This window comes from Carassius auratus, chromosome 34 (assembly GCF_003368295.1).
Source record: "Carassius auratus strain Wakin chromosome 34, ASM336829v1, whole genome shotgun sequence".
Classification (NCBI taxonomy): domain Eukaryota; kingdom Metazoa; phylum Chordata; class Actinopteri; order Cypriniformes; family Cyprinidae; genus Carassius; species Carassius auratus.
Window position 1 is genome coordinate 23,461,592 of NC_039276.1, and position 17,191 is coordinate 23,478,782.

At 38.6% G+C, this 17,191-nt stretch overlaps 1 protein-coding gene across 1 annotated transcript in view; it reads left to right on the plus strand.

Moving 5' to 3' along the window:
* The window catches only part of bpifcl (BPI fold containing family C, like), a 47,577-nt gene that overhangs the window by 7,926 nt on the left and 22,460 nt on the right, over nucleotides 1-17,191 (plus strand). The window contains exons 5-7 of the mRNA XM_026218706.1: nucleotides 1,194-1,346; nucleotides 14,919-14,982; nucleotides 15,088-15,148. Of these exons, the coding sequence (XP_026074491.1) occupies nucleotides 1,194-1,346; nucleotides 14,919-14,982; nucleotides 15,088-15,148 (278 nt within the window). The remainder of the gene's footprint in view (nucleotides 1-1,193; nucleotides 1,347-14,918; nucleotides 14,983-15,087; nucleotides 15,149-17,191) is intronic.

Genomic DNA, 17,191 nt, shown 5'->3' on the forward strand with positions numbered 1-17,191 from the left:
CCTGGCCTCACTCCTCGTTCCCACGCCTCTCGGCCCCGCCCCACTCGCCACACAATTATTTATCAATGTTTATTAAGAAAAAAAAAAACTCTGAATGCCCCAAATTAAACATTTAAATGATTAATTGTCCTTTTAGACAGTGATGTTGAATTAGTATTTTTCTTATCGTATCACTTAAGAAGACTTAAGAAGAAGGTTGCATGGGTTACTGTCATATTCTCTTTGTGTATAGTTTTTGAAGTGTCATTTTTGGATGTCCCATAAACTTGCATTATATAAAGAGAAAGTTTTTATTTATTTATTTTTTTCTAAAACTCTTAGTTTGTGTTCATCTGATAAATGAAAGTCAACTAGTATGGCATGAGGGTGGAAATTATGAAGTTTCCTTTTAATCCCTTTCCCTGGAAATTATTATTTATTTATTTATTTTTGGTGGAACCCAGGTTCTGCTGTGCCACTGCATTTTTTTTTTCATTCTCTCCCTTTAACCATTCTTCTGTATTGTCTGTCAGAAAAAAAAAAAAAGTTGTCCATGTGGCATCAGTGGTTCATCCATAATTTTATGAAACTACAGGAAATACATTTGTGTTCAAAATAACAAAAATAATTACTTTATTCAACAATTCTTCTCTTCCGGGTTATTCTCTGCCACCATTCACAAGAGAACCACAAAACATATGTGTGATGCTGATGACAAAGGAACCAGTGCTTTGATGCATGCACTGCACCTTGTTTACAAGCAGAGGGATGCACATATGCATCATAGTACTCTCATGAATGGTGGAGGAGACTGGCTGGGAATACTTTTACATTTCATGGTCTTGAACGTGGTAGTTCCCTTGCTGTCTATGTAGGCTCAGAAAGCTCTCGGATTACATCAGAAAAATCGTAATTTGTGTTCCGAAGAATAATTTTTCTATACTTGTTATTTATGGTTTTGCAGTAATTTATGTTTCTCATGCTTATAATCAACAAATTAACCATTATGCTTTCACCATCTGCTTTTCATGTCATTATGCATGGCAAGTTAAGAATCATGAAGTATGTTGTGTTCAGTGTCTGTGTGCTGGATTTTACATTTTAGAAATGTGCATTATACATCCATAAAACGTGTTAATAAGTCATTTGCAACATCAAGGAGTGAAGTAGTTCCTTGATTAGTAAAATGATTGTCTTTTGCTCTGTGATTGCAGCCATGACGGTGGCTCATTTGATCTGGTCGTCTACAATATCAGAATCCAAACCCTCCTGGGGTTAGGAGATGAAGCTGGTCGTCTCTCCATCACTACCATTTCCTGTAGTGATAATGTAGGAGGTGTGGACATTCAGTTCCATGGAGGTGCTAGGTAAGACCAGTTTTAAAACAAACTTTGGTTAACAAAACATAAAAGACTAAGATTTGAAATGCTACCTAAAGATACGCACAACAATCTGTCATGACTTAGTTGTGACTACCACTAATAAAGCTGTTAATTATAGTGATTGTTGCCATTTTCCCATAGAAAAGCACAAGATATTCCCAAATCATTTAAACAGTTAAAAAAAAAATTGATAGGGAACCTCTATGATTTGTGGATCTCACATTGGTCATCGGCGGATCACAACACATTCAATGCATCATTCGAATTTGTCTTTGCATTTTGATTAAAATGGAAACTTCAACACTCCTCGACACCATCTCATCCATTGGTAACAGTGGTGCTACTTCTTTACATTATCAGTCATCTACATATGTCTCTGTTAAGCTGGATTATTAAAGGCGACTATTATTTTAGAATTTATCATCTTGAATCACTGGTATGCAGTTGAGTGATTGAGGCAAGTCTGGGAGCTACTTTTTAATAGTTAATGGGAATGTTTAATGCTGTTAATGATCTAAGACAATGTCTACAACACTATGTAACACTTTAATGCTAGTTGGAGCTTGTTTTGATCATTACTGTGACTAAACCCAGGCACGTTTCCCCTGTTCTTGATGAAACTGATTTGCCGGAAACATGGTTGTAATTGTTTTGGAGTTAACACCTGCTCTTATGTCTTGACTCACTGTACTATAAATATTTACTGATTATACATTGTTGATTTTGTTATTTTGTTCCCTATTTTCATGATTTTACAATTGTTACTAACCTCTCTGTGAAAGTTCTACAGATAGAAGGTTTTTGTTGTGTGTTAACGTCCAGACCAATGTATATGGGAGTTTTCTTTCTCCTTCCTTTTTCTTTTTTGCCCTCAATCTCAGATTTGTCAAGAAAGAAGAAAGTTACTGCATTACCCTTTTAGGGAACTCATGCTGTGTCCTCTAGCGGACACTGTGGGGAATGCTACCAGCATGACCGATGTTTGAAGCTTGTGTAAAAAAAAAAAAAAAAAAGGCCAATCCTATTAGACCGCATGACCCGTGACTTCATGGGCGAGTGCCCGGAACTATAAAAGTATAAAAGACAACTTTTGTTGTCTTCAGGAGCTGTCTTTTTGATGTATGTGTGAAAGACCAAGGCAGGTAAACATTGAAGAAATTGTGTGTTTCTGTGCCTGCAGGCACTTGGAGACACACGATTTATGTGCCATGTGTCTAGGTTAGGAGCTAGCACGTTCAGTGCTCGAGGGCACTCAATGTGCTCATTTTGACTGTTTCCAATGAGAAAGCTCTGTTCGTGTTTGTACCTCTTGTCAAAATATGAAGGACAATCATCTACGTCTTACAGTTCTAGTTATGCCGCTGCCAAGGCAGGGTGTAGACTTGGATCATGGGATTCAGAGGTCAAGCTTGCTGAGAAGTTTGAGAAATATATGAACCTTTTGAAGGCTCCTGCTAAAGTTTGAGCTTGCTTTAGTTAAAAATAACAGTGTTCTGTGAATGCTGATGCTTTAATAACAAATATTTATTGGGAGCGTGTATGCTGGAATTTCATAAATTTAATTTAGAAAAAAAGTAATGTAACTAGTAATGTAACTAATTACTTTTGAAATAAAGTAATCAGAACAGTAACGTGATTACTTTTAAATGGAGTAATCAGTAATTTGATTGCATTTTCAGAGTAACTTGCCCAAAACTGCTGAGGATGGCTGTATTCTAGCACAACAGCTACTCCTCTTACTTGGGCTATAAATCAACACATCTCATCTCTTATTTGAAACAAAAAACTGTCAGAATTAGCAGGGAAATGGTTCAGAATCCAAAGGTTGATGGTGGTGATGGATGGTTGATGATTCAGGGTCATTTCGGGCTCTGAGATTTGGTCCTAGCTTGGGACAGTATTTAAAAAGGTGTAAGGGAAACAGGTCAATTTAGCTCAAAGGGAATCATTTAAGATTTTAAAGGGAATTTGAACAGAATCACTGTTTCACGGCTGTTCACGGAGACGCGCCTGCGGTTCAGTGAACGAGCCGTTTAACATCAAATCTGTGCTGGATACTAATATCCAAACTATAGTGAAAACACTATCAATTAGCACAGTAACAAGATCGGCAGTTTAAGACATTAACTTGTAAGCACAAAACACAAGATACTTCTCTTTTCAATATGAATAAGGCTTTATTAGATAAATCTAAGACATATAAACTAATCTAACACATAAACGCACGCACACACACATTCACACAAGTTGCAGGAAGGTCGAAAGTTAGGGAAAGATGAGTTTAAGAGAATGGAAATATGGAATCCCAAGTTAACAGCAATACGTTAAATTGCATAAACATGAACAACCATCAATCACGTAATTAGCGCTCGCATTGAGTTCCTCAATGAGGTTAAAATTATATTAGATACACCAGTAAAGGTCACAGTCTGGAGGTAAAGTTACTTGCATCTCCTGTGAAGAAGGAGCCTCGGTGAAAGGGCTATCCCGAGGTCGTTGATTGGCTGGAAGTTCAGTCTCTGAAGTGACGTCTTGGGAAGCCCGTGGTTGTTGGGCGTTGGCTGAAAGTGCAGAGTCGTGTTCGCTGGTTGAAGTTGAATGGACGTTACAAAACTTAACTCAGAACACGAAACTCTCAAACGGAAAAGAAAAGAAATAAAGTTTGACGAGACTAGGTTGTGTTCCTTCTCATAGTAGCAGCAGGCAGGCACGCTGGAACCGCGCTCAAAGAACAATGATGACTACCGCATGGCTAGATGCTACAAGCTAAAGCTAGGTAGCAAAGCTACAAGCTAAAAGCTAAGAGCAGGCATGACTGATAGCACGAGCAAGGCTGGAACTAAAAGCCGACATGGCTAATAGCAGCAGCTAGACTAGAACTAAAAGCAGACTAAAAGCAAATTTCATGGGATCCAAAGTATTTAAAACTTCCTTGTTGGCCACCCCTCAAATGTTGCCTTGACCAATCAGATATGTTCTTGGGGTGGGTATCATAAATCATTTGTTTATCTTACCAAGCATGTGGTTCTTGCCTCACAGGGTCTAATTTTGGACATGATTCCTATAACATGATTATGATATATTTTACAAATAAATGATTGTCAGGACAATATCAAGCAAGAAAATGCGATTATTTCAATACTAGACATGACTAGGTATCCTATAGTTATCAAAAGACATACACAATAAGTGATTATACATGATAGTCAAATGTGTGGGTTACACGTAAATGAATATGGAGTTAAGCAATGGAATGATTCATTCATGAGTCTTTTTTGAGTTCATTCTGGTCCATATATAATGTATAAAAAGGGTTTCTTTGCCATTCTCTGGCAAAGGACTTTTCTGTGAAGACAAAGGTTTAAAGCCCTTCCCCCTTAGGAATTTCAGTCTGGTTCTTCTGGGTGGGGGGAAGTCAATGCAAGTATTTAACTTGATCTCCTGGGTTTACATGTGATGTCCAGCGTTGCATTTCAATCACGAACAATAAATTTGACAATCTCTTCTTCGAATTAAAATTGTCAATAATTGTTATATTGGTGTTAATGTTGAAAGCTGTTGTGTGAACAAGTTGGTTGGTTGGTTATCTTGCTTGGTTCTTGTGGCACTAGAACTGATTTATGACTTCCTGAGGAATTCAGCTCATGTTTCAATGCACACAGCTCTGATAGACTCTTTGATTTGTCTGATTTGACTCATTTCTGCTACATATATCCCCCTTTCGATCGGCGAGGTGTTTAGGTGAAGACATCGTCGATCGCTGGAGAAACAAAGGCAGAAGAAGCAGACAAACACAGCAAACAGCAAGACAACACCTCCATGACAGTTACTGTACTGGTGCAGGCATCAGGTCATTTAGGTACACGTGGTTAAGTTCAATTAGTCAATGTAGTTTAGCACATTGAGGATAGTTTAGATCGTCTTGGAAATTGTTTTTATTTTGATTCATCAATCAAATTTGTGGTTAACTTTGTTTGGTTCTTCTAGGTTGTCTTACTTTACACATTTACCGTTAGTTTTCTAGTAATTTCATTTTCAATTCAATGAATTGACCTATCATGCATGGAGCTCTCTGGCTTCCATTCAGTTTAGAGTGGCTGGCGGATATTAGGTGTTGCGAGTCAATCCTAATATCAGACCTTCGACCCTCGCAGGGTGTCTAGGCATTTCACCTACTCAGGAAAGAGGGGAAGGAGAAGGATAGGTAGAAGAAGAACAAAACAAAACAAGGCTGCTGTGGGTTTTCCTAGCATGGGTTACAACGACTATTGAGCTAGGATGTCAGGTGCAGCTAGTGTGTCATGAACCTTAACTTAGTGTCAGGTGTTCTACCTATTGTGAGGATGGCTGCACTTTTCTTCATGGTGGGTATGTGTAACTTTGTTACACTAAAAGTTGGATATTCTACCTGTGGGAAGAATATGTTTGTTGACTGTGTTATCAGTAGATGTGTTTACCTCTGGGTGTAGGTAATGTTGTGTGTTACTGGTGTAGTGCATGTGTGGTCAGATCTGTTCAAGTCTGTGTTGTCTCCCCCTTTTTCTAGCATGTCACTGAAGACTGGCTCTCTGCATCCTTGGCTTGGATGAGGGCGTGTCCATGGTCAAATGAGGGGTCAGTCCAGCAAGGCAGGAAGTTCTTTGGCAGACAGTCGGAGGCAGTTTGGCATGGCTGTGTGAAGCTGGGTTGCAAAACTTGTCTCCTATGTTGCATTCTTCTTGTGATGCCTTCTGGCTGTAGCAGACTTTCTGACCTTCTGTGCTCTGGTGGTTGCTGTTGCACAGACAGGGAATTTGGAACTTGGAGTTGGAGTTCATTTGACAGTTTGTTAGTGACTGAGGTGATGTCCTTTAGTACCTCAGATTTTTCATCAACAGTTGGCCGTTAAAGACTTGTTCATTCTGGGTTGTTGTTGAACAGGTGCTTGTCATCTCTGATGCGGTGCACCAGGTGATCACCGGCCTTCCGTTCTGTCGCTGGTCACAGCGAGCATGACTCAACTTTATGGTCACCTGCATGTAAATTGTCTTGAAGGAACTCTCTTAGTTGTTCCATGACTTGTTCCGTGTCTTCTAATGGTAAGCGGTTATGTTCTTGTGCATACTCAGCACTGTGCATGTCTGAGTGGTGCTGAGGTGGGTTTTGTTGTCGCTTACCCACACAAGTTGCTCTTGGATGAGTCAGGTGATTACCTTTGGATATCTGGTTAGGTTTCCAGATGTTATCCTTTTGGTTTCTTGAGAAGCGTGGCTGGTCCCATGGATTTTTCCAGCAGTTGGGCTGAAAGCGGTCGTGGATATGGGCGTCACGTTCTCTGTGCTCTTGATGGAAGACTCTGGTGTTGTGATGCCACTGGGTGTCGTCCAGTGCCAGGCTTGAGTCTTTGTTGACAGAGTTCAAGAGTGTGGATGTTTTGTTACCTTTCTTTGAGGCCAACTTCTGCTTGTTATAGGCCTTCTGTGTTAGGTCACGCAACTGTTGGATGGTCATGGAGTTCGGACAGGCCATGACACCTAGATGGTGACTGACTCCAGGGTGCAGATTCTTTAGGAAGAGGGTTTTGAAGTTCACATCCTCTTCAAGGTCAGAGTTGTTGTGTGCACCAAAGTAGGATTGTCGGAGTCGGTTGTAGTAAGCTTGTGGAGTCTCTTGACGACCTTGTTTGGTTTCCAAGGCAGTTAACAGTCCATGTTCAGACTCTGGGTCTGTAAACTCTTTAATCAGGACCTCACAAAGTCGCTGGTAGTTTGATTTGGTTTGACTGGGCTGTCGATCTAGAAAGTTTCGTACCTCGGAACTGGACGTGGCTCTAAGGAGGTATAACCAGTCTCTGTCATTCACATGAGGTCTCACTTCCAGGTGAAATTCGATATCTCGCAGGTAAGCTTGGATGTCGGGGCTCTCTGTGGAGTCCGGGTTGAACCTGCTGATGTTTTCAGACAGCTTGTTGAGGTCTTTGATTGTCATCCCGTGTGCAGCTTCAAGGCCTTGGACGGGAGGTTTTCTTTCGTTGGCAGGAAAGGGTTGTGTGGCGAAGGCAGGTGAGGTTTTGGGTTGTGGCCCTTCGCTCCTTTCGTCATATGCCAGTTCTTGGACGTGGGACTCTGCTCTGCTCAGCAGAGATGAGGCTAAGAGATGTTTCTCTTTTCTTGGCTCTAGTTTGTGCTTGTAAGCATTTTGGAGTTCTTTTCTGACCATGTAGAGCTCATCGTTGGTATCGTCTAGTTTTTGGGTCAGATTGTCCGTTTCAGTTCTGTACCTTTCAAGGTGGTCTTTCAAAGCACTGATTTCAGAATTCTTGTTTCTGATGTCTATCTTGGCTTTCTCTAGTAGCTGTTCGGCATACTGGAGTCTGTTTACCAGGTCTTTCTGAGCAGCCGTTGCATGTCGCTGGTCGAGCTGAGCTGCTGCCAGGGCTGCTAGGAGCTTCATAACTTGTTCTGTTGTATCCTGCTCCCTCTCGCTGGGTGCTTTGAGTTGATCTTGAACTTTCACTTCCAGCTTGTCTATGCGATGTTGAGCACGTGTCAGCTCCTCTTGAAGGTGGGTGATGTGCTTGTCGCTCAGTTTCAGCTGGGTTGTGAAGGCATAGCTTAGTGAGCTCGTGATCTTGACTAGCTCCTTGTGGTTGTTGTTCTGGCTTGAATCTTGTGTCAGGAATCTTCTCAGGATTAGGATTATTATTAAAAATAATAACAGTTCAAATGTCTTTGGAGTGAGGCTGTCTGTTATGCCTCTCAGCCAAATGTTCACATCTTCCCCATGGGAAATGGGGTCTGCAGTCTGCGGCATGTTGGCACGCTGGGGAGAAGAGAGACTGACACAGATCTGTGTGGAGTAAAAGCCTATGTGTGGTGGGACAACTAAGTGTTGTATCAGTGATTGTGAACCACTAGTGAAATGTGGTGATGACTGTGTTGGTCTCAGGGTGTCTAAGTAGACTAGAGATGCGAAGACTTTGTCACTCTAATGAGGAAGAGGAAAAAAAAGAGACAGAGGTGAAAAACAAATTCAAATGACAAGCAAAATTTCTGTTTTTCAAATGGGGAAAATTATTTTTTCCAATTAAATGTTATCAAAAACGTAAACACTATTATTATATTTCTTGCTTTGGACAAAAGAATACAATAATAATTCTGATATCTCTTTTCTTAGTCTGACAGGATTGACACCGTACACCTTTCAGTTGGACCGCTCCCCAGGGAGTCAGCGAAGGCGACAGTTGCTCAACACGTATCTCTATTAAATTGATCTCAAAGTTGGATGAGATGCTAAAACTTGGATTGCGTTTCCAAATGTAGGGAGGTTAGGAAGAACAAATGAGAGGATGATTACAATCAAATTCATAAGGATGATTCGTCGTCTTTGGCACGATTGTGTATTTACTTCACTTAGAATTGATTGATGGTTCTTACATGTCCTACAAATGTAAAAAGAGAAGAGGAAAGTAAAGGAGAGAGAGGAAGGAGATGGTAAGTCTCAGTAGCGGTTATCTCAACTACAAGGAGAGCGTTGTGTTAGTTGCTACACAACTAATCAAACAAAATAAACTTTAAGTGAAAGAGAGTTGTCTTTCTAATTTATTTGAACTCGTAGTGAGGGATAACAATGTCTCCTTTTAGGGCTCAGGTTTGTCGTTCCCAGGCTAGGATACACAAAAGAAATGGTAAGAAATAGGAAAATTAAAAAAATTAATAAATGGGCAAAATATGCAAACATGAAATTAAAAAGAGGAAATCAATACGTAAAACAATAGTGGTTAAGTGTATAACCAAAACAGGAAGAGGGGTAAAACGCATTCAAATAAGTAAAGGTCTGAATAGCATATATTCAGATGGGTAATAAATAAATTAGGAAGAATAAGTTTACTTAACTTCCAAAGTTCAAGGCTTATTCATTCCTAAAATAATTAGACCCAAAAGATAATACTAGAAATAAAAGATCATATGAAATGACCTGAGAGGGAAATTTTAAATGATTCAAAATAAATTTAATGTTTCAATTAAATTTCAATTTGACAATTAATAATTGTGAGTCAGTATTTCCCTTTCTAGTAAAATGAAAATAAGTGGTCTAGTGTGAAAAGAGAGCGATAAAAAGAAAGGGACTAACAAGTGTTAGTTAAGATGTTTAAAATGGTTAAATCACGTCAGCGTTGCCCAAACACACATTATTCTACCACTGGATGGTAATGCTAACGGCTAACCTTTGAGGCTAGTGGCTTTAGTATAGACTTCAATGTAACTGCAATGGTTTCGTTAGCTTAGCGACACCGCGGAGTTTGTGCGCTGCGCGTGCACAGTTCAGAGTTGCTCCGGAAGTACGTTAGGCTTCCGGGTCACAGTCGTCACTATGGCAACCAAAACACATTCTAGTGGATTAGCACATGAATCGTTGCATTGTTGCAAATACAGTTAAGCATGTTACATGAAATGTCAGCTCATTTCAGCACTATACAAATAACAACACCGCCTTTCAGTTGTTTTGCCATGTGGCACTTAAACTCTCAGTTTGTATAGAGTTAAATTTATCTTAATTCAAATAGCAGCTTCCTGCTGTAGTTATTATATCAATCTCAGCAATTTGATTCTCCGTGCCAGTTTTTCTGGACACAAACATAAAAGTTTTCCTTCGCTGTTGGTACACAGTTAAAATTTACTTGATCAAGCTTTTAAAACACTCCCATTCAAATTACTCTCGGACACACGCCGTGTTACGCGAGATTGCATTCACTTTGTGAACGGATACAAATGGGCAAACATTGTTCTCTAATGTTTAACGTTAACTTAGGGGAGTCGAATATCAAATTTGATTCGGCAGTGGAACACGCACTGGCAATCAAACTATATGAAATATGAATACGGGGACTTTGATAAATAGATTGAGGAACCCGCTCAAAACTATTCTTTATTCACCGATTTATATCCCTTTTGAAACACTAACAGTTTAGCTCCGTTCAGCAAACAGTGACTGAGATAGCGTTTGAGACACTGGAACACGCAGTGAAATCAAATCAGCTATAAACAAGGCATTACACAAATGAGGAACACGCTCAATTTCTACCTTATTGTACGATCTCAGATGTTTACTTTTAAGTTCACTTACTGCTGTTAACAAAGGGGAGACGGACTCGAGTTAAAGTCTCCTCTAGCTCCTTTCATTAAAGCGGGAGGGCGCGCGCTGCTTACGTCACGCAAACACACACACATACTCAGGTCTCGCATGCTTCTCATCTTTCATTCCTTTAGCAAAATCAAAGATTAAATAACTTGGTTTATGCTCACAATTTAGATTAAACTGCCCGCAATCATTCTCCACCATTATAAATGTAAGGGAAACAGGTCAATTTAGCTCAAAGGGAATCATTTAAGATTTTAAAGGGAATTTGAACAGAATCACTGTTTCACGGCTGTTCACGGAGACGCGCCTGCGGTTCAGTGAACGAGCCGTTTAACATCAAATCTGCGCTGGATACTAATATCCAAACTATAGTGAAAACACTATCAATTAGCACAGTAACAAGATCGGCAGTTTAAGACATTAACTTGTAAGCACAAAACACAAGATACTTCTCTTTTCAATATGAATAAGGCTTTATTAGATAAATCTAAGACATATAAACTAATCTAACACATAAACGCACGCACACACACATTCACACAAGTTGCAGGAAGGTCGAAAGTTAGGGAAAGATGAGTTTAAGAGAATGGAAATATGGAATCCCAAGTTAACAGCAATACGTTAAATTGCATAAACATGAACAACCATCAATCACGTAATTAGCGCTCGCATTGAGTTCCTCAATGAGGTTAAAATTATATTAGATACACCAGTAAAGGTCACAGTCTGGAGGTAAAGTTACTTGCATCTCCTGTGAAGAAGGAGCCTCGGTGAAAGGGCTATCCCGAGGTCGTTGATTGGCTGGAAGTTCAGTCTCTGAAGTGACGTCTTGGGAAGCCCGTGGTTGTTGGGCGTTGGCTGAAAGTGCAGAGTCGTGTTCGCTGGTTGAAGTTGAATGGACGTTACAAAACTTAACTCAGAACACGAAACTTTCAAACGGAAAAGAAAAGAAATAAAGTTTGACGAGACTAGGTTGTGTTCCTTCTCATAGTAGCAGCAGGCAGGCACGCTGGAACCGCGCTCAAAGAACAATGATGACTACCGCATGGCTAGATGCTACAAGCTAAAGCTAGGTAGCAAAGCTACAAGCTAAAAGCTAAGAGCAGGCATGACTGATAGCACGAGCAAGGCTGGAACTAAAAGCCGACATGGCTAATAGCAGCAGCTAGACTAGAACTAAAAGCAGACTAAAAGCAAAATTTCATGGGATCCAAAGTATTTAAAACTTCCTTGTTGGCCACCCCTCAAATGTTGCCTTGACCAATCAGATATGTTCTTGGGGTGGGTATCATAAATCATTTGTTTATCTTACCAAGCATGTGGTTCTTGCCTCACAGGGTCTAATTTTGGACATGATTCCTATAACATGATTATGATATATTTTACAAATAAATGATTGTCAGGACAATATCAAGCAAGAAAATGCGATTATTTCAATACTAGACATGACTAGGTATCCTATAGTTATCAAAAGACATACACAATAAGTGATTATACATGATAGTCAAATGTGTGGGTTACACGTAAATGAATATGGAGTTAAGCAATGGAATGATTCATTCATGAGTCTTTTTTGAGTTCATTCTGGTCCACATATAATGTATAAAAAGGGTTTCTTTGCCATTCTCTGGCAAAGGACTTTTCTGTGAAGACAAAGGTTTAAAGCCCTTCCCCCTTAGGAATTTCAGTCTGGTTCTTCTGGGTGGGGGGAAGTCAATGCAAGTATTTAACTTGATCTCCTGGGTTTACATGTGATGTCCAGCGTTGCATTTCAATCACGAACAATAAATTTGACAATCTCTTCTTCGAATTAAAATTGTCAATAATTGTTATATTGGTGTTAATGTTGAAAGCTGTTGTGTGAACAAGTTGGTTGGTTGGTTATCTTGCTTGGTTCTTGTGGCACTAGAACTGATTTATGACTTCCTGAGGAATTCAGCTCATGTTTCAATGCACACAGCTCTGATAGACTCTTTGATTTGTCTGATTTGACTCATTTCTGCTACAAAGGTTCTTTAAAAGGGTTACCGTTTCCTTACGGTAATTCCATAGTCCACCATTCTTTATGAATTTGGTCCCAATTTCGAACCCATTTTGGCCTTCAACGTTTGCCAATGGTTTCACCTATTAACAATAAAACTAAAAATTAAACATTAAACAGAAGTAATTAACGTGTTATTAATCAGTCTCTGTTGTTCTGTTTTCACTGTAACTGCGCTGCGTCGCGCTGGTTCTTGAGCCCGAGCTGTAGCCGTGTTCGGCCTGATACTGCTCACGCCTGAGACCGCCCTCCTGCCTTTCACTCATAGCCGAAATATACTGAGATTTCCTTTATGACCTGCCTAAAAACAGTAAACAGCTCTGATGGGAATATTTGTATTTTGTATCTTAAAATAAAATCTTTTATTTTATGCAAAGCATCAGGCTTTTCCATCACTCGAAAAGACAGCGACACTTGTTAAAGGTGATTCATTATGCTCACCTGTATGTTCCTCTGCATAAAATTGAACATTATTCAGCACAGTAATGATTTTACAGATAACATTCAAAAAACAAACAAAACAAAAAAAAAAACTGTATTTTACAGACGAATGCGTCAATTCGATGGTGCTTAGAAATGCTCTCTCCAGAAGAGAAGCAAATCCCCACGATAAATAATGAACCGCTGGGTTAAGTCTGACCCAGGATCTGAGAAATACAAAAACAACCCAAACATTGGGTTGTTATATTTGACACTGAAAAAATAACCCAAAGTATTACCCAAAAGGCTCAACCCAGCATTTGGGTAAAAAAAAATTACCCCAGATTTATATAACAACTACAATTTAGTGAAACAATAACCAGAGGCTAGTACTATAAAATATATCCATACCATGCTAATAATCTAATAGTATTTTCTCTAGCCTCCCATAGTTAACGCAACCGCATAACAACTTAACTAATGTCAAGCAGTTAGACAGAAATCTATAATCTAACCTGATATGCCTCATGCTCCATCTAGCCTGAGATTTAATATGTACTAACCCTGGACGCAAATTTGCGGAAACATAGACATCACTTAATCTAGTAATTTCAAAATAAGTCAGAATAAAATAAAATTTAACAATTTATTATTAGTCAGGTAAATATGTATTATGCCAATTACATTTCGGAGATATCAATATCAATACAAGACATCAAATTCTCAAAAATGAATCTAAGAGTAAAAGATGCATACCTGACTTTTAGCAAAATACACAGTATGAAGTGTGTGAATACACATCATACCGTGGGCTCAGTCTGGCTACAAAAGGCCCTGATCCTTTTGCAATATTTGCTTAAGAACTTAAGACTAAGACAAACATCCCCCGAGATGGAGACAGAAACTAACAATTGGAATTTGCATCAACTCCGGTCCCGAACCTGAGTGGTTTACAACTCAATGGGAAGAGAAGGTAATTTACATGCAGGACCCTGGGAAAGGGCAATCCCATTACAGTAATCAAAATATCTCTTAACTCTTTGGCTCTGTATTATCTTTTAGTCTACTTTTGTAAGATTGAGACCACTGTACCAGTCGCCCTGAGACAATTTAAATGACACCAAACATGACTGTAAATATCACTTGCATTAATGTAGAACATGTTACAGACCATTCTGAGTGAAACCAAGTGGAGGGAGGATGGGTAAGGAAGGGGATGAGAAGGAACTGATAAAGTATGTGAGAGAGGTGTTTCCCGCACTTTCTATTGTGAAATGTGGGAACAGATGACTATATGTTAATGCACTGTGTCTTTTTTGAGTGTCTCAGAAGATCAAAGTGTCTGATGTTCTGTAATTCTTACACTTGTCACGTGGCAACACTGCAGCCACAATAGGTCTGTATGACATGTAGAGCATTGTTGTTATTGCTTTGATGTAATTTTTCCTTTTTCATTAAAATAATTCCTGACTTTTTAACTACATCATGAAATATCTGATATCCTGTTTTTCAAACACAATTTGATGTTAAAACACCTTTATAATGATCATGTTAGCTCACACATAATGCATGATTGGGCACTGCCATGTTAGTTTGTGGTGCCATTCAGGAAATCTGAGCTGTCTGATTTACAACACGTAAAAAAATATTTTTGCTACTTCCATAATTGTTTATATATATATATATATATATATATATATATATATATATATATATATATAAACAATTATGGAAGTAGCAAAAATATATATTATATATATATTATTTTACTATTATAAAAGTGTAATGTCCTCTTATTATAAAAGCAAATCTGAATTTAGCAGCTGATCATGTGACACATTGAACATTCTAATCAAACTGTTGTGATCGGATGCTCCAGGGACCAGCCTAGAGTGATCACGGCTGTGTGATCATATGCATCAAAGGGTCTGCATCAAGTATTAACAACCATCCTTTATGCTTCTGTTTTGCTGCAGCTTTTTTTTCCAGCCATTTGTAAGTTCTTTCAAAGGACATATCTCAGAGATGATACATGAGAGGGTATGTGTTTTTTATTTCTAAAACAGATGAACCAAATCAACACTTCTACCTGCTGCTTGTAATATTTCTCATTGTGTCTCATGTTTTTTTTTTTCTTCTTCTTAGATTTGTCCTGCAATTCAACAAGCAATCAGTGAATTGGAGGATAATCTACAGGAAGTAACTGGTACTGGCTCAAAAACATTTCCAGATCTCCAAATTATATGTTCTGTACAAAATACATTTTAGGACTATATATATATATATATATATAGTCCTAAAATCTATTTTATATATATTAAACCTTTGCTACGTGTACTACGTTAAGCTAACTGAGACTTGTTATAGCACTTGTATTTCATTACTCTTTTGTTGATTTTGATTGCTTCCATTGCAAGGTTATTTTCATAAACAACAACTTAAACTTTTGTAAACTGAAAAAAAAAAACTAACTGACATAAAATAATACGTGTACCAGCAGTACTTAACAGAACACTCGACCCGTTATCCGACAGCATCACTAATTTAATTCTGTAGCATACCAGACCAGAACTGTTTGACATACTAAAGACATTGAATCACAACGCGAACCGCACCTGCATTAAAGGGGTCATAAAATGTGATTTCAAGTTTTCCTTTCTCTTTAGAGTGTTACAAGCTCTTGGTACATAAAGAAGATCTGTAAAGTTGCAAAGACTAAAGTCTCAAATCCAAAGAGATATTCTAAATAAAAGTTTAGACTCGTCCACACCTTCCTAAAACACCTCATTTAAAAACACATCACATCAGTATTATAATGTGGGAAGACTTGACATAACGAGGTCCAAATGCGCCATGTTGTGGAGAGAGCATGTTCTCCTACAAAAAACGACCGATATAGGTTGTTTGTGCCAGCACCTTATTACAACCTATATTTACTCGAATGACCACACCTAACCCCACCCCTAAACCTACCCCTTACAGAAATCATGCAAAATTATGATTTATAGAGCATATACATTTTATGAGCATGTGCATTCTTTGGGATCAAAACCCTTGATCACATGATTACATATAGTCGTATACTGCAATACTCTACCAACTGAGCTACACAAAACCTGAGTTATAGAGCAAATACAAGAGTACACAACATTAATATGAAAACATCCTGTTGCCAATAGGGGCACAATTGTAGTATACGCTCTGATGGGTCATATTTCAGGGATTTGGACAAACGACCTATACGAGCGTATTTGTTGGAGGGCAGGTTGTGTAGAGACGCTTTGTGTTTCTTTTTGAAAGTGAAAATACATTGTTTGGCGTTCCAAAAGAGCACACAATTAGAAATCAGTGGTTAAGTTGTATTTACAACACTGTTCCAGAACAGTTCAACATAAATATTTAGATGTTTGCAGGGCATTTTATGGAGAACTGTTTCCTGATTCAGGGAGAGTAGACTACAATGCTGGCTTTTCTGACTTACAGTATGTTACATACTTACAGTATGACCCTACATATGTAAATAATTTGCCACCGCAAGCTCCCACAATGTCCTTCCACTCCCCCCTCCCACTATCACACTGTAACCTGCACCAATCACTTTGTACAGCATTGGTATGCACACTACCGCATTCAGTATTGAACTGACCTAATTTAAGTACCTCTTCTGACAGTTTAAATAAAGAACTGCTCTCTGAGCTTTTAGCCAGACTGAATAAGCTCTTTTCCACTACAATCAGTATGTCTGCACTATTTATTTATGTCATCGGTTTGTTTATGTCATCTCCCATGTGCTTCGTGCTGCTTTACTTTACATATGTCTTTATTTGTACACTTGTATTTTATATTAATCTGTACTTATCTGTATTTAATGCTCTACTGTTAGTGTTATATGTATGCACCTAGGGTCTGAGATTAATGCAATTTCAATTTTCTGTATGTGCTGTACATGTGGAAGAATTTACAAAAAAGCAGACTCTGACTTGACTTTTGATTTTTGAAATGCAAGTTTTGAGCAGTGTAGAGTAGAGCTTGTTGTTTGTCCATTCTCCGATCACAAATGCAGACATGGTTTTATGTTTATGCTGCACAATACACAACGTAATGCATAAAAACACAGTATAAGTCATTACAATCAGTAATTATGTCCACACTGGATGCAACATATGCCTTGTTTATAATGGTTTTGATGTTTAAGTTTTGGTGTGCCAGAGTTTTTACCGGGACACACATCTCAATATTTACTGCAATA